This window comes from Colossoma macropomum, unplaced genomic scaffold (assembly GCF_904425465.1).
Source record: "Colossoma macropomum unplaced genomic scaffold, Colossoma_macropomum, whole genome shotgun sequence".
NCBI lineage: Eukaryota > Metazoa > Chordata > Actinopteri > Characiformes > Serrasalmidae > Colossoma > Colossoma macropomum.
The window spans coordinates 29,987,460-30,010,525 of NW_023494805.1; the positions used below are offsets into that span (position 1 = coordinate 29,987,460).

Genomic DNA, 23,066 nt, shown 5'->3' on the forward strand with positions numbered 1-23,066 from the left:
GTGTTATAATAATAATATAATAAAATAATATAAGAAATAATAGTAATAAATAATAATAAAAGTTAGCCTGCTTTATTGTAGAGTTCATCATAACAGGAGCAGGAGAAATAAACGAGCTTGTGCTAGACCAGGTAGATATAATGCTAATTTCTGTGTTTTATAAATATTTGGATATCGCCATCGGCAGATATGTATGTGGGAAAACATCACATATCCGCATCCGCCCACAATTCCCACATCAGTGCATTCCTACAAGGCAAAGGCGGTAAACAGCCCACCTCGTTGTGGAGACATGCACATTCATAGTAGTTGGAACACCCTGAATTTTTTGTGATTTTTGTCTGATTTTATTAGTGATCAAATATTCAAATGGTTTTAAAAACCTCAGCCTGGTTATCTGTTTCAGGTTCATAGTTCTCTCCCTATACAAGTAGTTAGGAGCCTGGCCTTGTATGATTGGAAATAACTGCTGGTGGCATTTACCTCTTAGTGGAAAGACTGTCCTAAAAGGACTTTTTTATTGTTCTCAATAAAAAGTAGTTTACTTTTTTTGGCTGCATGATTCATGATCCATGACTTAATTCCTCAAAACACCCACAGAAACAATCGTCTGATCAAACACTCATTGATCAAATTGTTACCCACTCTGGGTAATAGCATATACCAAATGCTATAAATGAAAATGTTAATACAAGGTCTTAACAGGAACTATGTCTATACATCTGGACTGTGATCGGTCAAGATCTTCACAGCAGACAGTAAAAAAAAATGTTAGGACTGCATCAGTATGGGAATTGTGGGCTGATGCCAGTATCCTGTATTTTTCATGCACATGTCTGCTGCTGCTGATACTGAAGGTAGTACATAACATCACTGTTGGAACAAAAGCTCGTATCTGCAAAGTGGTAACAGAACAAGGGAAAAACATTGGGCCTCATTCCCCAAATACATTTCTTCTTAAAACCCACTTATGCAGTTTTCATGATTGTGACATTCTGACATTCACCAATGTTTTCTTATTTGTTCTCAGGTAAGAACAGATCCTACACACACTCAAGAGCACAAAGGTGTGAACAGTTCTGTGGTTTACAAACTCGTCATGAATCTGTCGTAGACTTTTACTTAGGACCTTTCTCAGGAACAAATTTAAGAACATACTTAGGAAGATACTGCTGAATAAGGCCCATTCTTCACTTGTAATGGTTAATGTAACTAGATTTTTTCCGAAGTATTTTTTGACCATTTCTGTTGGCCTGTTTGTTAAGAAATTTTAATACAATGCAAAGGGTAACTGGACTTTTCAAATAATGCAGAATTTGGGAGCGCAACTACCTGGAGTAGCTGTACAGAGAAAGGTAAAATAGAGAGGGAGAGTAAAATAAATGTAATAGAAATGTTTTCACACATTTGCTCTTCTGGATTACTAAAAGCAAATACCTGCTGATATAAAACTAACAATATTGTGATTGGTTACACTGTCAGCATCTCAATCACGATTAACGAATGATGTATTGCGCAGCTCTAGTGTGTATATGTATGTGTGTGTTTGTGAAAGAGAGAGGGACGAGACCCCTCCGTTTGAATGAGTTAATGACTTACTGTCAATAAGAAACCCTTCATTGTAGAATGTCACTGTAAATGAGCTCATATGTATGCAAATGTGATGGAGAAGCTGTTCTCTTCTGTCAGCCTTCAAATGAAGGATGTTTCCATAATTCTGTCTATTGTTCTGATATATTTCCCGTAGATCTGCTCTACAAGTGAGCCATCGGCTAATTTTAAATGATTTATTATTGTCTGTTTTGGCGCATCGCAGCCCTCCATTTCATCAGGGTTTTTATCTGCTGTGGTATTGATGGCTTTGATTTTGAAAGAGATTGTGCGTCTGCAGTGGAGCGAGGGAGTTTTCTCTCTGTGACTGTGCCTGTCACGACACATCCTTCAGGTAGTGTTTGTTTTCTTGAGTTACAGCCTGCTCCAACACGAGGGCATATCACTGCAGACCCCCCCTCCTCTCTTCTGTCTCTCCTTTCTTTCACTTCACTGAAAGACTGCAGCTCTAATGAGAGAAAACCACAAAAAGGCCTGAAAGCGTTTCTTGCCTTCCTTTGTGCGATTAGATGTCTCTTGGCTTTTTTATGAGGAAGAGGAGTGAGAGGGATGATTTCTTCAGTAAAGGCCTCCAGATTTCTTTAGAACAATAGAAGTTTAGAAGAAGTTTACGGAAACTTTTTGGGTTATGATTAACTGAAATCTTGTAAACGGGCTGGTCAGCCCTACTACTGGAGATCTACAATGTTTAGGTCGAACTCTAACTGGGCACCCAGTCTTGGATGTTTTCGTGAGGCTTTCAGTATGCTGAGCTTGTACTGCTACTACAGCTGGGTCTGTCATGAGCATAACACTGTAGCTGACAGTTTGTTGTCCATATAAATAATTACGATTAATAATTCATCTGTTTTGTTTATTGTATGTGACTTAAAATCAAAGCCGAAGTGACTAAACTGGTGGATTAGCTATCTTGCTTCCTAGCTGTCAACTGTTAGTAGCTCCTAACTGACTCAAATAAACAAACATTATTCACTCACTACATACTGCAGCAGTTAGGAGTTAGAACATTTGCTATTTTTGTAAGACCCACTGCTTTTATTTACCTGTGTTTTCCTCAACCCAATAGAAAAAATGCACAAAATTTACATTTTGAAATTTAAATTTACAGTTTGCTACAGCATAAACGACTGCAAAAGCTAACTGTGGAAAATGACTGTGATCTGCTCAAAAAATTGCGGTCAGGTTATTATGTAAATATGACCTACATGTGGCCAACCACAGCTAGGGCTGGGCATTGAAAATTGATACGTGTTGTATCAAACAAACTGCCTCATTCACAATTACAGTAAAAGGTTGTATTTCTAAGAAATTAATTGACTCTAACTGAGAACATCTACTGTTAATGGATTTGCTCTGGACTTCTTGTTGTTGGACTTTTTACTTTTTTTATACAGATGTTTTTTAAACAGTGTCAGTTTTCCTTTTGTAAAACTGAAATTTTCACTTCAAATTTAATGTAGAGACTTACTGTTTTTTTATATTTTTGTACTTAAAAGATTGAAGTTGAGGTTTCGGTATTGAAAAGTTTTGAATGCTAGTCTGCTACTACTTACTACTGCTACTACTACTACTAATAATAATATGGGCAATCACTATCAGTTATGTTAGTTATTGAGTAATCTACCAATTATTTTGATGATCTGAAACATTTTTACCAAAAAATTGTATAAAACACTAAAACTGGACATACCTGAACAATAACAAACAATATTCAGTCTTTCAAAGATTCCAAAATACTGACAAAAGATAAAGTAGGAGGCCTTTAAATAGACTTTATGTATTGACTTTATCAAACTCAAGGCCACTTTACACTGTCCACAAACAGAAAAGTCTACCTCCTGCTCCTGTTTTACTGTGATGTTCTGTAATCAAATCCTAATAAAAGCCAGAAGGTTAGAGGATTTGCTCCCATTAACACTTGAATCACTCACAGCTCAGCAGTTAATCTCTCTTTATTCAGTATCAGTGTCTGTCTTGTTGTGTCTGTCTGTGCCGTGCCTGAAGACGCAGCTTTTCTTTTTTTGTAATCAGGGCTTTAAGTTTAGCTGTTTTCATGTCTGACTGATGATCAAGGGTTTATTTGCGTAAGGACATGAAGTTCCATCTGTGAGAATAGTTCTTTGTTTCTGTTGGCTAATTATCACATGCTTCTCAGTGTTTTCCTGCATCTCAGATTTCTATGAAGGAAGAAACTGTATACAGCTGCAGTATGCAGAGGCAGTTAAATGTGTCCACCGTCTGTGGAGAGAACACAGAACTAAATCAACTGTCTGTAATTCAGCTCCCAGTCAGCCACTGAGGTGCTATAGATAGAATGAAGAGAGCGGAAAAATACAGAATAGCTGTGAGGAAGCGCAGAGATGTTCAGCACACTGTCAGTGATTCTACGTTTGAATTCTGATGTAGTTGAAAGTTGTGCTAATGAGTCTCTATGAGCTCAGTACCTGTAAAAGTTTATGGGCACCCTGCCTTCCTGTAAAAAATTGAAATCTCACTGCTACTTTTCAAATGGGAATGCAGAATGTTCTCTGAATCATATCGGTATGGGCAGATGTTTACGTAAAGGGTATTGCCGTTGCACAGGTGTTGTAGGTGATATTTTAAATTTATATTTTATATATCTATTGTGCACTGGAACATTTAGGCGATATTGAGCTCCTGTGTTAAAATGTCTGCATTTTTATTTCATTGTACTGTGTTTCTAACAGATAATTCATTTCTCTGTAATACTAATCCAGGTACATTTAGTCCCCAGACATCCCCTTCTACATTTTATAAAAAGCTCCCATATCAGTGCCTCCCTACTTTTCAATTAGATAAAAATTAGGACACACAGTGCCATTAATTCAAAGCACCAAAAACGATTTTAATGCTAATAGCACCCCCTTGTGGAGAATCTTTCACCTGCTAAATGTGAGGTGAGTGGCTTTCTTGCTAGCATACATACATACATACATACATGCATATCAACACTGGTGTGACAACTTTGTATTTCTAAAATTGTCTTTTTTTCAGGAGAAGGAAAAATCATTTTTAGCTGTAAATGGAAGTTAATGGAACATTTGTTCATTTAATATTTGGGCATTCATATTGTTATATTTCATTCATCATGAAATTTTAACCGAAAGGCAGCTGACATGTTAAAATTAGAAAACACACACGCATACAAGGCAGGTAAATGATAATAATAACTGCAAAAGTTTGTAGGTGTGTGTTAATGCTTTGGGTATATTTAGCATCTTCAAAGTTTCTTGCTGTGTATGAAGAGCTGGTTTCCTTAAAAAATGATTTGACAGTTTTCTTTTCAAAACTGTTGTTAAAAGCACATATGCCCAAAAAATGTAAGTGCTGATGAGTGCTGACATCACAAAAAGGGGATAAAATGAGTGGGCTTTCACATTATCCCCAAGATAATGATTTTTGTCATTTAGTTCTTCAGTTTTTGCAAAGAAAAATAGTTTCAGCTGATTTCTATTTAATGTTTTTGCAGATTAAGAAAACATACTAATTTGTATAAAAGTAATTAGAAAAGTGAGATGACAGTGTAGGCTTGCTGATCGTGTTTGTGTAGGAGCAGGACTGGTCAGCAGAGTGTGTGGACTGGGCAGTGTTGTGTGGGTTCAGTGCACGTTGCTCTGTGACAGTTTGAAGAGGACACTTGTGTGCAGTCTGAATTTGAAGCTGCACAGTGCTCTGTGTGTGTGTGTGTGTGTGTGTGTGTGTGTACACTGCAGCAGACAGAAAGGAAAAGTTACGTCACATAAATGTAGTTTGGAGGAAGAGAGAGACTGGTCAGCTTCCCGATCTGGCCTGCCTGACTCTCTGTCCATTAGATAAACGCAGGAATAGAGCTGAACGATTTTGGGGGGGAAAAGCCAATCGTTATGTTTCTGACCAGCTTTACAACTGCAGTTTAAATGTGATTGTGTTCTCTAAATTAAGCTCAAGACCAGAAGTCCAGCACATTCATTTATCAGGCAGGAGGCTGAACTGCTGAATATAGTGCTCTGCGTTATTAGGTTAAGATTCTCCACTTAAAACGTAATAAAAATAGCAGCTCTTGTAATTTGAAAATTGTGCTCTTTTAAATTGCGAGTTAGATCCACTTTAAGTAGGGGGTTTTATATGAAGAAAAAAAACACGGTGCTCCAGTCAGTCTTGTGTATGCGTGTGTATGCGTGTGTATGCGTGTGTATGCGTGTGTATGCGGGTGTATGCGGGTGTATGCGGGTGTATGCGTGTGTATGGTAATGGGTTTGCTTAAGAGATTGCAGTGCAGTGCAGTTGGTTAAAGAGTTGTTGTGATTGGCAGGAGAATCTGAGGTTTGAAACAATTTGTGGACCAGTTTTGACATGAAGAGCAGAATGTTTTTACAGCGCATTTCTGCCTTTCAGTGTCATTCTGTTGTATTCTTGCTCTCTCTTGCTCTCTCTGGCTCTCTCACTCTCTCGCGCTCTCTCTCTCTCTCTCTCTCTCTCTCTCTCTCTCTCTCTCTCTCTCTCTCTCTCTCTCTCTCTCTCTCTGTCAGGACATGTTCTACTGTCAGTCATGGTGCTGCTGCAGAAGGGTGTGTGAGTTTGTTTTAAATGTCAGTGTAGTATTTCCTCCTCTCTGTCTGTCTGTCTTTCTATCTCTCTGTCTCTGTCTGTGTCTTTGTCTGTGTGTTAGGGCTGTCTCTGCGCTGTTCTCTTTAATACTCTTTAATTCAGTTCCGGCCTGCAGGGTTTCGCTCCAGTCCTTGTCTGACACACAAGGGTTACAGCTCAGCCTGTTAGATTTAGGGTTGAGGATGAACTGTGCAGGGTGGCAGCAGGACTGAGAAATGGCTAAAAGTATCAATACTATCAGCATTATAGACATATTTTTTTTCTATATTGTTGGACATTTGTAACCATCAGTGATAGAAATGGTATGTATTGATGGGTATCAGCATTGAGCTGATATCAGCAGAAAAATCTGAATCAGATATTGGAGGGGAAAAAAGAATTAATCTGACTCAATCGTGTAACAAATGTTGTGTGGTGATGCTAACTGTGTGTTTCTTCCTGTGGGGTAGTAGAGTGTTTGTGTAGTTTGAGTATGATAGCCTACTTTTAGATTCTCATCCTAAGTGAAGTGCTTCAATTGAAAACATTACAACAGCTTAAAGCTTATTAGTTTTTAAAGAAAATAGATCAGGTCTAGATAGATCAATATCTGTATTGACCCTGTGCTCAAGGTTTCACTGTCTGTGTATGGAAAAAAAGTGGTATCATACCATCTCTAATCAACAGTTATAGTATGAACTGTATTATGAACCCTATACCTATGACTACTACTACTAATAATACTAATAATACATATATTTAAAAACTGAAGATATTGCACTATTACTGGCCCTTTACATTCATGACTCAGCATTCGTTACCTTAAAACTGTCTTTACAAAAGTAATAGTGATATAATGATAAATAGTAAAGAAGTAACTGCAGAGAACTGTAGGCATTTTTTCCCCAGTTGCAAGACATTTTCTCGAAGCCTTTTTTATTCTCCATAATTTCAGTGCTAAAACAGCTAGTTTACTAACTCCGAACTGTTCTGTGATGTTGCGAGTGAATGGCTAGACTTACATCAAACACAAGGCTGTGTCTTTTATAGCGGATTGAGGAAGAGAATGGCACAATCATTTTATTGAAAATGCCGCAAACGCATATCACTGACAAGCATTTAGATGATTATCATTACTTCTTTAGTGAACAAACCTAAGCGGTAGATCAGACGAGTCAGGCTTGTACAGACCTGTATACAGGGAGTGTGTATATTAGAGTTAGTACAGATATTCACATTGTTTTACCCTTTACCTGCAGTGCACATATGAGCTTTGAGGGCTTATTCTGTAATTAGACTGCCCTTTTGAGCAAAGCACTAGAGTATTAAAACTTTTTTTTAAACACTGAATGTGCGCATTTTTACGGAAGTCCCTCCTTAGAACACACATGCACTTCTCTGATCATAACTTGCTGGTTTGAAATGAAGAACTCCCAATACATCTGAGCCAACTTACTATGTAAAGCAAAAAAATGGATGTCGTTGGCATATGTAGAGTATCTGTAGTAGACGTCTCAGGGTGCATCAGAAAGTTTATATAAAGGCTGTGTAATTATCAGGGTGGATCACAGGACCGAATGACGACGATGGGGGGGCGGGGGTCTTCCCCTTCATATCCAGCTGTGTTTGTGCTTCATGTTTTTAGCACTGAAGAGGCTGTCTGCGTATTCTAATGCCGCATTCAATAGAATGCGCAATAAAATGGTCACCTAAGTCAACACCTAAGTGAACATTAAACCTACGGCTGTCGCGTTTTTGCCTTTTGAAACTGTGTTTGTTGTTTGTCACAAAAATGTTTTGTAACAACAGCATCAATGTAGGTCCTCTGAGGATGGTTATCAAATTCCATGATTTGCCATTTAAACATTTGCTGCGGGCGTTTCATGTTTTGTACTGGAGTACATTTAGATTAGAAGTCGGATATCTGAGTACAGTGGAATGCAACACAGTGTCTCGTGTTGACCTCTGTTCACACTTGTAAAGTGGTGTCCAAATGTCAAATTTTATTTCATTTAAACCTGGAAATAAACAGGTTTAAGGATAAAAATTGAAAGCCCTTGTCTACTCATTTTCATGATTTTCTGCTAACTATAATGGGCATTTTTTATGATGTTTTTATTATATACTGGCAGAGAAAGAAGGTTGTTGGATTATTTTTTAGCACTTCTGATTGATTTGAGTTTGGCAGGACTAATTTTGGGGCAGGTAAAGTCAGATCTGCCAAAGTACCAGTCAGAGTTAGCAATATTTGTACGTCAGCTACTCTTGTTCCTCTCCCTCACATAGAGTCACTGCTCTCCTGCTGCTCTGAGTCACAGACAAAACTCCCAGCAAACAGCGTATTTAAGCTTTTCTAAATTTAACAGTGCGTGTTATGCAGGTTTATTACACGCTTCTTTGTAGCATATCTAGATGCTGCTTGGTACTTGTATTAGCCACCTGTTGCAGTATAATACTCTAAGCAATTAACTTCATTTACAAGAGCTCGGTAGTTAGCGGTCCACCTTAACTGTAACTGTAGGAATAAAATGATATATTTTACAAATGGATCAGCGTAGTCTTATTCCTTCCATTGACGCTCCTGCTCAGACAACTATGAGATGGATTTGGTCTACTCATCAGAGGCTTTTGGGCAAACTTGTGGTGCTCATGCCAGCTCAAGTGTACAGTCATTAAAGCAAAAGGGAGACCAAATACAGAATAAAATGAATTAAAATTCATGTAAATATTCTAAAAGATTCTACTTTTCACTCAAATTGTTATACTGATAATTGTAATGAAAACTTTGGTAATGCAAATTAGAAGCATTACTAGTGATGTCAGACTTTGGTTCCTCACTGTATTTGTGTGTGTGCAGTAAAATATGCCTGGGAGTGTAGTGTGATTATAGTGTGGGTGGGTGTGACTCTACCCTGTATAACACTCTCTCTCTGATTCAGACTAAACAGTCTGGAGTAGCAGTATGAGTACCGTGCTGACACAGAGCTGTGCAGAACACACACAGCGACACTCAGGCTTTTCAGTGTCTGGTGTTTGCAAACACGGTCAGTCTTTGTTTGGGTTCCACTCTGCCAATCACAGAATGCTGGACTGAAGGATATAGGAGGAGCATCCTCACAGGAAGAGCTCTGCTCTGCCCTTTAAGTGAGGGTTAACTCGGTTTAACCCAGTTTTCCGTCAACCCAAATGTATTCAGTCAGCCGAGATGTTTACTTCTTTAGCTTTACACTGGAGCTGTGAGGCTAACGTAGCCAGCATGTAATGGAAGATGTCGGTTTAAGGCAAGTGTGTGATTTAGCAGTGGAGAACTATGGTTCTTAGAGCTATGAACATGATTAGACTGTGGCTCTTCTGTCAGTCAGTGAAGTATCCAGCACTACCAGAAGACCTAGAGTGACTCTCTTTTTTCTAACAAAATTGGTCCCATGGATAAAAGATGATTGGTTGATTCCACAGTCAGTTCCTAATTATATTGTTGGTTAACCTGAAGAGCCCACTGTAAGTCATACCTGCAGGAGAGCTCACTCTGCTGTATCAGAAAACCTAGATACTACAGCGGGGAAAATTCTGACTGGACAGTTTTCCGTTGGCCATTGGCTGGTTTTAACAATTGAAGAGTTTAAATATAACATGCTGTTGAAGTGAACTTAAAATGAAGCATGTTTTTTTTTTTTTGTAGTTCCCAGAAATCGTTACACTTAGAAGACCTTGAGGGCTTAACTGCATAGCTAAAACTGAAGAAGCTAATGTCAGACACCAAGTAGTAACCAAGCAGTAACATCAGACACCAAGCTTGTCTTAGCTGATCGGTTATATTTATTCTCAAACAAGAAAAAAATCTTTCTCTCTCTTTCCCCCTCTCTCCTTTCTCTTTTTTGCTCACTCTTTGTCTCTCTTTCTTTCTTTCTCTTCCTCTTCTTTTTCTCTTCCTCTCTTCTTTTTTCTCTGTCTCTCGCTCTATGTCATCACTCTACAGTTCTATTGCACAGATCTGACCTTTTCTCACATCAGCCTGGAATTTATGGTGTGTGTGTGTGTGTGTGAGAGAGAGAGAGAGAGGGATGGAGGGTGAGCAGGTTATCAGTCAGTCTTTATCCTTCAGTGTTTTGGTGAGTGTTGTTTTCACAGGAGGCTGTGAGGTTTGAAAGTGTTGGGCGTCTGCAGTATCTGGACTGAGAAATGCAAATACAGTAATTAGACTATGTTTACATTTGATAAGACTATACACACACACACACACACACACACACACACACACACACACACTAACACAGACCAGCCCAGTACAGATTACGGTCTTGGATGGTCCGCTTCTGTCATCAACTCTCGCTACATTGCTAGCTCTGCTGCTGCGTTATTCCAAAAGATCAGTGCCAACAGTAGCTATATATTTCATATATAATTATTATTTCTCCTTTTTTGCTCATGGTAACCGGCAGGGCGGCGCTCCGGCACCCATAATGGATGAAACAGCCCTGATTAAATCCATTATGCTGAACTTGTGTGGGGGGGGCAGTGTAACAGGGGGGAATACTTCATGCGAAACTGACTGTTATCAGGGTGTGTGTGACGGTGTGGACACAGGCTTGACCAACCCTGCCAAAGATGGAGAAAACAACAAATGATCAATGTTGAATTAAAATAAACCTCGCCAGCTTTTGAACTTGAGCTCTGTTAAAGCCTTAAATGTTGCCAGTTACGATTCATCATGTCACTTAATGTTATGGTGTATTGTTAATAACCAAACTGCAGAAGAGGAAAGGAGATAAATGCATAAAGCTGCGTGTGGATTTGCTATTTATTGATGCGCTCTGTATGAGTTGTCATGGTTCATAAGGTCATCTGTGCTGTAGAATAAGGAGATTAGATTTCATAAAGTGCACTCCAAAGTTCTCAAGCAGGTGTAATATCAGATAAGAGGATGTATAACTGGTCACTGAGTGACTTGGCGTATGAACAGAAGCTTTGCACATGTTAATGTGTAATGTAAGTTCTGAGATGCTGTTGTTGGTGTAATCAGGTCTTAAATTTTGTTCTGAATCTGAATATAGCTCCAGAACTTTCTGCCTTAGTCCGATCCACAGCAGCACATTTAAAATCTGAACTGCCTGATCAACAACAAATGAAACACCACCTTACTAATGATATCTGTTTAGTTAGCTTGTAGTAACAATGATAACAATCATCAGATCATTGATAAATAAACTATAACTTAAGTTAATAGCCTAATTATCAGCTCTCCAAGTTTAATTTTCACTTTAGCCAATTTATTCACCAATCTGTAGCTTCAAACATCTAAGAGTTTTTAGTATGCATAAACTTTAAATAATACAGTGTTCACATGCTGGCCTGTTTAAGGTAGTAAGTAGAAACACTTAAGCAAGAGTAAAATGTATGCAGAAATGCCCTGAGGTCCATGTTTATTATTTTTTCAATATAAACTTTAACAATATTAGAAACATTTTAGAACAATATAATTTACATGTCTCCATAGTCTTTATAAGACTATTGCTGTAGGACTCCACTAAGGTATATTAACTATGAAACATCAAATGAACTTGAATACGAAATCATGACTTTTTTCTGAGTACAATGCATGAATGTCTGAGTTAGCTCAGCATTTCCTCTTGATTTCTCCTGAAACATATGTGTTAGTATTATTTTCCTTGCTCACTGGTGCACAGCGACATAAATGGTAAATGACATAAAACTTGGAAGATGTAGAAGTGGACGAAAGTCAGAACTCTGGTGAAGGATTACAGGAAAATGAGTTTTGTTTAGGAGCGCACTGGTGTTGACAAATACCCCAAGTTTGGGTATTTCAATAAGTGTCAATGAAGAAGAGCTCAGTCAGTAGATCCCTAGTTGCAGATGGCTGTTCTGAGTTGATGCATGCATGGGCAGGCTCTTTAATATAGATAGATCTGATAAACATGTGATACTTATTGAACTCATAAATCTCTGAATATTGCTTCTATCAGCATTTTTTTAGCTGGCACAGACCAAAATAACAATAGTTTGACCCTGCGGCTGCAGTGTGAAGGGTGTGAGTGATTGTAACTCTGTCAATCAGCTGACTTCACTCCAGCACTGACCCAACACACCTCACTGTGCTTGCCAGATGCTCCTGAAGAACTTTATTAGCTGCATGAGGTTTTCTTGGAATAGTTTTCTACTCAATAAATGTGTTTTCTGCTCTCTTTAATTCAGATTTATTAACCCAGATGAAGATACACACAATCCACGTTCGGTTTGTTGCAGTGTAAACAGCTTAGAACTGTTAAAGTAATTATGATCAGCTTTAAAAAATATGATGAGGCGATTATGTGATAATTACGACAGTCTTCAGCCCAATCCCATTTCACCCCTTGCCCCTACCACTTAGCCCTTACCCCTCCATTTTGTGCGTTCATGTCTAGGGGTAAGGTGTCCCGATTTGTATTGAGATGGAGGGGTAGGACGAAGTGTTAGGGCTACATGTCCCTCCAAACAGAGGTTTTTCAGAGGCACACCCCAAATGGAGTGTTATGAGAAAAGAAGAACTGGAAAAAGTGGCTAAAGAAACCCACAAATGTGAGCATTTTCTCCATTAAAAATGAAGATAACCGTCATATTATCTTAGTTCAATGTTGTTTCACTGTATCATGGTCCTTTTCTTTATAACAAGCATGAAAAATCACTAGTAATATGCTGATATCTCAGTAGCTAGTTAACTGCCCTCTTTAAAGGCATATGATGCCCTAAATGTAACTAAAGCCCAGCAGCGAGGTTGCTGAACCTTACCCTCCTCTGTGATCACTGAAGACTGGCAGCGTCGCCTACAGATCAACAGTGACCTGTTAATGAAGTAATGTTTTTTATTTCAGGGTTGTCCCATTTCATAGGGAAGATTTCAGCCACTACTCCTTGTAACTCTGTTCCAAGGGGCAAGGTGACACTCGAAAACAAGGAGTAGGGGCACAAATAAGAAATGGGATTAGGCCTTAATCCCTACTTGGAGGTTAGAGTATTGAATCGTTGGTCATGTTGTGTTAAAGTAATGAACATTTGTTTTTGGACACCTCTAGCTGAGAGTCTCGCTCTTGCTGTGCTGCTGTTGAGTGATGGAGAATGAGGCTGAGGGAGCTGTGTAGTGATCTTGCTCTCAAGAGAAGAGACAAACCACCACACACCCACATTTGCTTCAGGACATGCTCAGAGCCACACACTCCCCCACCAAACAGAAGAGGAGGGTTTTGAGTCTGACATGTTTGAGTGTGTAAGAGAGAGAGAGAAAGTGGGAGTTTTATTCACACACTGGAAGCAGGGTGTTGCCTTGACAACCAGACAGTTTGACAGAGCTGGAGTGTATGCAGTCTCAGAGTATCCTGAAAGTCCATCTCATATTGATGAGCACAGATACACTGTGAAAATATCAGTAGACACACTCAGTGTCCCCAGACTGAAACTACCAAGCACTCGAGTCCTGCTGATTCATGTCCTCATAAAGGAGAGGATAGTTAGGGATAAACATTCAGGATCGGACTTATCCAAGCTGGTTTTCTCTATGACTGAAATGAATTCTGTTTTTGAAAATCACTTCTGTGTTAAACTAAAATATTCTGAAGAGTTGTGCCTTATGGACATTTTTCCTGTGAATGTCGCTGGATTGGCCGAATGAAGAGGTCATTAAAGCAGTAATTTGCAAGAATTGGTATTTCACTTTTACACCACTGTTGTAAATGCAATTCATGTTGTGAGCCCCCCTATGACTCCTCTTCGTGTGCATGTGCATCACGCAGGCATATGGACGCTATAGATTACGCCTGCGATTTTGGTTGTTTCTATGTGTAAAAACACATCACGTAAAGTGTAATCTGTGGTGTCTGTATGCCTGCGTGATGCATGTGCTTGCAAAGGGGAATCATATTCTGTCATATTCTGCTGTGGAGTCATAATTTGGCATGACGCTGTTAGCCGTGTGACTGTCCTGCATACTTTTATATCTTGCCATGGAGGAAAAGCCAGTCAGAGATTTACTTATGCTCAGTCACTCACTTTTTCTCTCCCTTGCTCCTTCTAACAACAGTTTGGGTCTCTTCATAGCCTCTGCCATGATGCCCATGCTGAGAAAACAGTTAGTTTCTTATAGCTAGCTGAAGAGCCATAGTTGTTGGTGCGTGACATGCTGCCATAAAGCGTTACACAGTTCTTGCAAGAGTTTTGTGCTCGCTCCTCCAAAGTTACATAGCGCTATAGCAGGCATTCCAGGTCCAGAGTGGCAAAGATAGATAGGCATTCTCCCTACTATAAGTCACTGTACCATCAAAATGATTTTGAAGCTGTTATTTTTAAGGTAAAGTTATTGCATAATGTTGCTTTAAGGGGCAGATTGTATAAATATTGGAGGAAATATACACAGGACAAAATGTTTCAGCTTTGGGGCAATTTAGTTTACCACAGGATGTGACACGGTGTTTTTGAAAAAACGCTGTACTTTTTTTCATAGAAAAAACAGCTTAGATCCAGAATATTCCTAAGGTGACACATGACTTCAGAGGTCTATGTGCAGCTGCGTTAGCTGGCATGCAGTAATATTCATATTTCGACTACTTGACGACCTCGTATTTCAGAGGATCCAATGGAACGTCAAGGAGAAAGTTGCATATGGCAAAACACGTCTACTTTTTATTTACCCCAGAGTGGGACGGCAGTGATTTTTGAGAACGTAGTTCATAATGCATCACACATTCTAGATCGCTTAATGGATCTACATTCTAGAACACCCTGTTGGAGGCTCTAGAACATTAAGCAGAGCCTTTGGATTCAGATGAATCAGACTTTAGTCTATTTCCTGCATCATGTGTCTCAGCACTGTTTCTCTTTGAAGTCCAGGATGAATCAAAAGGAGGTGTGTGTGTGTGTGTGTGTGTGTGTGTGTGTGTGTGTGTGTGTGTGTGTGTGTGTGTGTTTGTGTGTGTGTGTGTGTGTGTGTGTGTGTGTGTGCATGAATGAGAGCAAGTGAGTGTGTTTGGTCCAGCTGCAGTAGACATCAATGGATCAGAGGAGAGGAGCTGCTTTTAAAGTGTCTGTCTGTGACAGGAAAGATTCAGTTCATTTTCTCTCTCTCTCTCTCTCTCTCTCTCTCTCTCTCTCTCTCTTTCTTTCTCTTTCTCTCTCTCTTTCTTTCTCTTTCTTTCTCTCTCTCTCTCTCTCTCTCTCTCTCTCTCTCTCTCTCTCTCTCTCTCTCTCTCTAGGTAAAACACAGGATCACAGGGCAGGTCATGGCACTGAAGATGAACACTCTGGCCAGTAACAGGGCTAACATGCTGAAAGAGGTGCAGCTGATGAATCGACTCAGTCACCCAAACATCCTCAGGTTAGTTTACTAAACACTGAACAATAAAGTGTATATTTACAAATTTGCAAGTAGAGATGGCACTGATCTAAAACCGTGTGTGGGTACTCTAGTACTTGGTTCGAGTGTCAGTATTCTTATACTGACTATCACTATTCAGGTTCTCGCTCATCACAGGAAGACGGAGTAAATATACAGACCAACCATTCAATGAAACTCCACTTTTCTGGTTTAACAGGACTCTAAAATGTTACGGTTTTGATCGTATTTGTAAGTAAATATTACACTGTGCCATTCTGAAACACAAGTGCCTAAAAGTGAGTGTGTTGTTAAGGACTGAGAAGTCAGATGTAGCACGGCTTTATTGCTAACTAGGCTAACTACTCTAGCTGATGAAAACTATATATATGTATTTCTCTTACAAATTAGCATTTTGGAACATTGTCCACTAAAGAGAAGGTACCTTGTTTAAGTCAATAGGTCCTCATCAGCATTCAGTTAGCTGTAGTTTTAGCCAACATCTGAAGAGGCAGCCAACACGAAACAACTGATTTCCATAGGCTTTTTTTCAAATAATAAAACATTTAAAAATGAATTCCTCTTTGTGCCAGTAAATGGTTGTGCTAGTAACATGTTTGACACAAGTGCTATCACCTCAATAAGTCAAGCCTCAAATATCAAAAGAAGTCAGAATGCTCATCGCTAGTATCAGTATGGGGATGATAAAGGAAACAATGCTCATTAAGCGCAAGAAAAGAATAAATCAGAGGTCCAATCGTGTAACAAATCAATCCTGAAATATCAAACTGTGTGATGTGAAGAAATGCTGTTATGTATGTATTTCTTCTTGTGGTACAGTAGTGAGTAGGTACAGCATAAAATGCTTTTAGATGCTCATCTTGAGTGAAGTTTTTCAATAATAAATAGCTCATCAAGCTTAGTAGTTTTTAATGAAAAAATCAGATCTGTATTGGCCGATATTCAAGATTTCAATATTGGTATCAGAAAAGGAAACTCGCAAGTGACCACTTCTCAACTCAAACTCAACTCTGAGCGTGTGTGTGTGTGTGTGTGTGCGTGTGTGTGTGTGTGTGTGTGTGTGTGTGTGTGTGTGTGTGTATATATGTGTATATATATATATTAGGGGTGGGAATCTTTAGGCACCTCACGATTCGATTCGATTACGATTCAGAGGGCTGCGATGCGATTATAAAACGATTATCGATGCATCTTTTTTTTTTCTATATAGCATTTATATTTTCTCACTGTGTGAGCTCAAGTTTCGAGTTAAAGTTTCAAGTTTATTTGTCATTTGCACAACATGTCAGGACATTTATTCATTGAAGTGCTTGTGGTGAGGCTCAGCTAATCACTCTACAGACAGTAAATAAGTTAAAATAAAAATACAAGAAAAACCAACTGAAATATATTAAATATACACAAATATATACAGAATATAGAGACAGTATACATTTTAAAGTGACTAAGTAACTCTGTGGTATTGTTATTTGAAGTGACTTGGTACTTTTAAAGCAAAGTATTTGTAATGATCCATAACGAATTTACTTCCAATATCTTTTTTAATAAATCAAATGGAAGTGATGTGGCAAGTGAACTAGACGGCTCTCATTCAGCGCTCTTGTTTGGAGCATGAGAAGCTGCTGCTACTCATCTGCGATAAAATGCACAGTTACGGTGAAATAAGATCCAGTGGTAATGGATGTCCACGCAGCACGTTACAGCTATTCTACCCGTTTTCTTTAGTGATTTTATAACTTCGGTTTTGGTCTCGTTGTAGAGACGGGGGGGATCGCTGTGTCAGTAAAGTATCTTTGAGACGGGTCGTGTGCAACATAGCGCGAAAGCCCTGTTTCGCAACGACTGAGAACCGGCGTGCAGACTGCAGGTCACCTAGCAACAATGCGCTATTTGCATTTATAAGCAGCGCAGTTGGTTTCCTGGTACGTTAAATCTGCAACGAGAGACTGTCACACACTAAAAAGTGGCGAAGCTGAAGTCAGCTTCTCTTTCTAATTCTCCCGGTCCACCTTAAATGGTGCCGCATTTACATTCGGCGCCTCAGTTAGAATTTAAGGTGGAACGAGAAAATTCGAACAAGAAGCTGGAGAATAAGAAGCGACTTCAGCCTCGTAAAACAGTCGAACGTTGAGAGACATTTAACTGATCTTCTGAGGAAAAGTTTTCTGGCGGAGATGGGAGGAAAGCGGCTATAGGCGAAGCTTAAAGCAGAGCGAAGTAAATCTGCGTTTTCGTGTATATTGTTTAGTCTATACTAGGACATTAACACATACTGAGTCATACTAGATATCAAATGTTGCGGCTCCCAAGCTGGTTTGATTTTTGTTGAAAGGCAAAATGGCTCTTCTTATCATTTGGGTTGTGACTCCTGACCTAACCTGGCTTTTAATGCAGAGGGAGCCGGTCGGATTTTTCGCTCATCCAGTAGTGTTTTTGTTATGTGCCGCCACATAACAACTGTCCGGGCGCTGCACTTACGCGCTTACAAGTTCCGCCTTTTGTGTTCCGTCAACATTACGTTATAAATTAAATATTTAGAAAATCGATTTTTGACATTCAGAATCGTTCACGTCCGCATTGCGATGCATCTAAGAATTGATATTTTCCCGCACCCCTAATATATTGTGTGTGTGTGTGTGTGTGTGTGTGTGTGTGTGTGTGTGTGTGTGTATATATATGTATATATATATATATATATATATATATATATATAATATATGGGAGAGAGAGAGAGAGAGAGAGGAGTGTCTTCTTCCATTCTGAAGTCATACAGTCTCATAGAGTTCTCACACTGCAACCACATGTTGAAATTGTGGTCCAAACTAGCAAAAAGTATTTGTACAATGCTAGAGTTAAACACATTTGTCAAGCGAGTGGGAGAGCACGAAAGGGTAAAAACAGTCTGTGCACCGATTCATGAGTGCACCCTCACTCCAGGCAGCACTGCTTGTCTGGATGAGTAAAGGTTGTAATGTCACTTATCATATTAAATTGGTTGGAACATCAAAAGGTCTGTGGTAAAGGAATAGTTAGGTGAAAAATCAAATTAACATAATTTATCACTTAAACCAGATTCAGTCAGTCATCCAAGACATTTGATATCTGACATCTGCTTCTCTAGTTTATAGCGGAAGGTGCTAGGCTAACATCACTAACAAGCGCTGGACTTGGATTGTCACCAAACTCCTCTAAATAAATACATGCCCAAAAACAACTCTCAACCCACTCAAAACACATCCAGATCTTCATTTGTTTTGCACAGACACATCGATGTGGTTTAAAACACGTTATGAATTAATTTAGTCTATAAAGACAAAAACATAGGTGAACAGTGGGGCAGCTGTTGTGAGTAACCAGAACCACTTTTATCTCAGCACAGTTTGTGGTATCTTTCCACGCAAGATGACCAAAATCGGAGCTACGTGAATACCTAAACGCACAGATGTACTATAAGATAAAGTGGCAGAGAAGCTGAGCTTTTGTACTTTCAGGATCAAAACAGTTATGATTTTGATGATCTCACTTTCAGCCGTGTATGTTAGAACTTGAAGAAACACATTAGTCGGATGCCGGAACAACCAAACATATCTGTGGCTCCTCATACGACAAAAATGACTTGTTTGCTTGTGGAAAATACCAGCTGATTCCAGCTAAGGTGGAGAGTCTCTGCCGTGGGAAGTGGGAGTGGTTGATGCCAGTGCTTGAACAAATCGGCATTAACCGAAAAATGGATGTTTATTTTTACAGTCAAACTGCATAAAGCAACGTTTATCAAGCAAATTAGCTGTATGTGGCACAGAACGGACAGTGAAGATGGAGAAAAAGTACACAAAGCTTACCTTAAATCCACCTATCATTTGTAAACATTTACTTTGAACAGCTGCAGATTTTAGAAAATCCCATGACCTCCCTTGTGATCATCAGGTGAGAAATGATCACTGTGTACACAGAGTTTTTGATGAGGCTGAAGATGGATTCTTGTTTGTCAGCTAAATTTTGTGTTGCGCCATTTAGGGTAGAATGGAAAATTTGAAGAAGCAGCTGGTGAAGAACAAGCTAACTTCAGCATTGTGATGATACTTTTACTGAATGGAGCCCTTGCCAGTTTATGGTTCATTGCCAAAAGCAGTTTGCATGTTTTTTGCATCATTAGTGTATCAGTGGTAATACACTATACCTGGATTTCTTTGTTCAGTTTATACAAAATGGGACACATCTCACTTTGTAGCTTTGTTATTTGATAGCTTCTAGCTAACTGTCCTACAGTTATGGAGACCTAGCTGTACTAAAAACACACATGACGTGTGTGGTGACGAAGGAGTACTGCAGAGCGGGGCATAATACAGATGATAGGGTAATTCCTATTTTAGATTATGTTTAAGGTCTAAGGTATAAGGTCTGTGGCGTTTTACTAAATAGTTTTTATCTTATTAAAATAAATCAAGATTTTGTCATGCATTAACAGAGGTGTTTGGTGACATTCCTGCTCCAGTGTTTTTTTTTAAGCAGTGTTAGCCTAGCATCTCCTGTTGTAAACAAGCATGTCAACATATCAAACAGGTCTTGGCTGATCGACTGGGGTAAGTGATGAATCATGTTTAAATGACACTTTTTTCCAAACTATTCCTTTAAACAAACTAGTGAAAGTGATTAACAAATGTTTTTTTTAACATTTTTGCCAGTTTTCTCCACCCTAGTTGACGTATTTGAATATTTGTCTGATATTGGAATCCTGTCAGTCAGTGGTTTGTATTGGATTTGCTGTGTTTCTGCTGTTATCCTAGTGCACTGCAGGGTGTTTCATTACCTGGCACATTCAGGACTACTGTTTTCACTGGGATGGGCCCAGACACACAGCTGCCTTAAGACAACATTTAGCTTAGCTTGGAAATGCAGAATCCACATGACCTGCTACGGCTCGCAGTGTCGCAATATGTTTTGAAATATGTTTTGGTGCATGCGTGTGGTTTATGCATCCTCATCTTGTCTGCTTGGTCAGAAGAACTTGGAGGTTTTGTTTTATCTGCTTCAGTTGTGTTGGGTATTATTGTGTACATGCACTTTTTTTATCAACTTATTTGTTTCTGTTTGCATGTGTTGTCTCCCCCCACCACCCCCTAGGTTTGTGGGAGTGTGTGTACATGAGGGACACCTCCATGCTCTTACTGAGGTATGGTTCAATTCCACAGAAGCACACACATGTGGTACAATGTAGAAAGCAGAAGCAATGGTTTCAGACATTTCATAATAATACCAGCTTGAAGAAAAGTTAAAGGAAAGTTGCCATGTGAAGTGGAAGTTCTGCATTAAAGGGGCATATCATCAAATTTTCTGTTTTTTTTTCCTCCTTTAAAAGAAAAAAGTTTGGTATAGTATATAAACACTGTAAAAGTTTGAAAACATACAGTTCTCCCCAATCTTTATCATGCATATATGTAAACTAAAAAAAATAGTCAATTTTAAATACATTGTTTTGTGATGTCATGAAAACACATTTACATATATCCGCCTGTTCAGCCTACAGCAGTTTAACTCCGTCCACTCACACTGAGGCTGTGAGGAGTGCTTTGGCCTGAACTGCCTTTTGAGTGAGGCACAATAAAAGGCAGCCAGTCTTAACAGAGGTCATTTACATGTCCCAGTCTTAAAGGCACAAAAACAAAAATAGCCTGTTTAATTCTAAGGAATAAACAGAGGTTGAAAAAGCTTCATGTAAAAATGAACTACAACTGTCTTTTGTTTATAAAACCACACAAACGTTAAAAGTGGACAAAAAAGACTACCAAAAAAAAAAGTAGGATATGAGCTCTTTAATATGATAGACACAAAAAGTTGCCATATGTCAACATTCAGTCAGCGTGTGTATCTGTCTTACATACATGTGTTTATGGTCTGTGTGTGTTCCCCTTGTGTGTAGTACATCAACGGTGGAAATCTGGAGCAGCTGTTGGACAGCGATGTGTATCTGTCGTGGTCTGTGAGGATGGGGCTGGGTCTGGACATCGCCAGAGGATTGCAGTATCTCCACAGTAAAGGCATATTCCACAGAGACCTGACCTCAAAGGTACACACATGCACTCTTGCATACATACACTAGCAATCCTGGATGTCCACAGCAACCTCATATTGTTACACCTAACAATATACACACATACCCTTCATTTATTTACTTTCCAGTCAAACCAGCCATTAAGAACAAGTTATTCATTTTTCAAACTGAAATAATGTTTTAAAAGTCAGCAGTGCTGGGTCAGATTCCACAGGATGCCCTCATGTATGTCTGTCTGAATCTGTGTAGAACTGTCTGGTGCGATGGGAGAATGACGTTTGCTCTGCTGTTGTTGGCGACTTCGGCTTGGCAGAGAAAATTCCAGATTACAGGTCAGTAAATTCTTCTGTTGTCTTCATCTTTGGCTGGAATGACACAGAGAGGGAATAGGACTAACATTGGGCCTCATTCACCAATATGTTTCATAAGTTTTTTCATAAGTTTGTTCGTAAGAAAGGTCTTAATAAAAAGTCAACGTCTGATTCATGGCATGTTCTTAAACCGCAGAACTGTTCTCACCTATGTGCTCTTGAGTGTGTGGAGATTCTGTTCTTACCTAAGAACAAATCCCAAATAAGAAAACACCGGTGAATGTTAGAATCCTTGTGAAAACTGCATGAGTGGCCTTTAACAAGAAATTCCTTCTTAAAACCGGTTGGTAAATGAGGCCCGTTAAGAGGCTATTTTTCAAGATTGTGTTACAGTTCTGCTTCTGAAGAGATGGGGAAATTGAAAGATTTGACTGCTTTTCTGCAGACATATGCACTCTTTTGGTCTTTATCACAGCAGTGTGATTGATATCTACATAGTACACGTCATTTGGGTGCTTTATCAGTGTAGATTGCTTTTTGCAGACTTGATCTGGCTTGCAGTCTTAAAGGCAGCCTTAATGTAGCCATGCAGTGCAGCAGGCACATGCACAGACAGACCACAAGGGGGGCTTGAGCCCCTGCCCTTTTGCCCTTAGACAGTACAGGTGCCCTCTTTTTAAGCATGTATAATAACTGTATTTTCATGTGGCCAATTTTCAAGATCCATTTCAACGAGGAAAGGCTCGGCCTAGCCTAGAGCTTGTGGATCAGCTCAGGTTCTACAAGCCTCATCACTTCAATAACTGTCAAGAATGCATGCATCACCACAGCACTTGAAATCACACTGATAAACCACTGATAATCTATTTAAGAAAGTGTCACATTTCTTGATTCCTTGCTTATAATAATTCACAACTAAACATAATGTTAGCAGTAAGGGGAGCTAATAACTTACTAAATTAAAGTTTTGTAAAGTGGCACTTAAGGGACTGTGGAGCTCACTGTTTCAAAGCAAGTAGTGGGTAGTGTTACAGCCTTGCATGCTGGAGATTGGGGTTCAAATCACTGCTTAGGAAATAATGCTAGTGGTTTTTGGCCATTTTGGGATGAGGCATCTCTTTTGAAAGATTAT

The 23,066-nt window shown here is 39.2% G+C and overlaps 1 protein-coding gene across 2 annotated transcripts in view; it reads left to right on the plus strand.

Annotated features, from left to right (window-relative positions):
- The window catches only part of tesk1 (testis associated actin remodelling kinase 1), a 40,440-nt gene that overhangs the window by 3,419 nt on the left and 13,955 nt on the right, over positions 1-23,066 (plus strand). For both annotated transcript variants that reach the window (XM_036596183.1, XM_036596184.1), the window contains exons 3-6: positions 15,435-15,556; positions 20,696-20,744; positions 21,492-21,638; positions 21,873-21,955. In XM_036596183.1, coding sequence (XP_036452076.1) covers positions 15,435-15,556; positions 20,696-20,744; positions 21,492-21,638; positions 21,873-21,955 — 401 coding nt within the window. The remainder of the gene's footprint in view (positions 1-15,434; positions 15,557-20,695; positions 20,745-21,491; positions 21,639-21,872; positions 21,956-23,066) is intronic.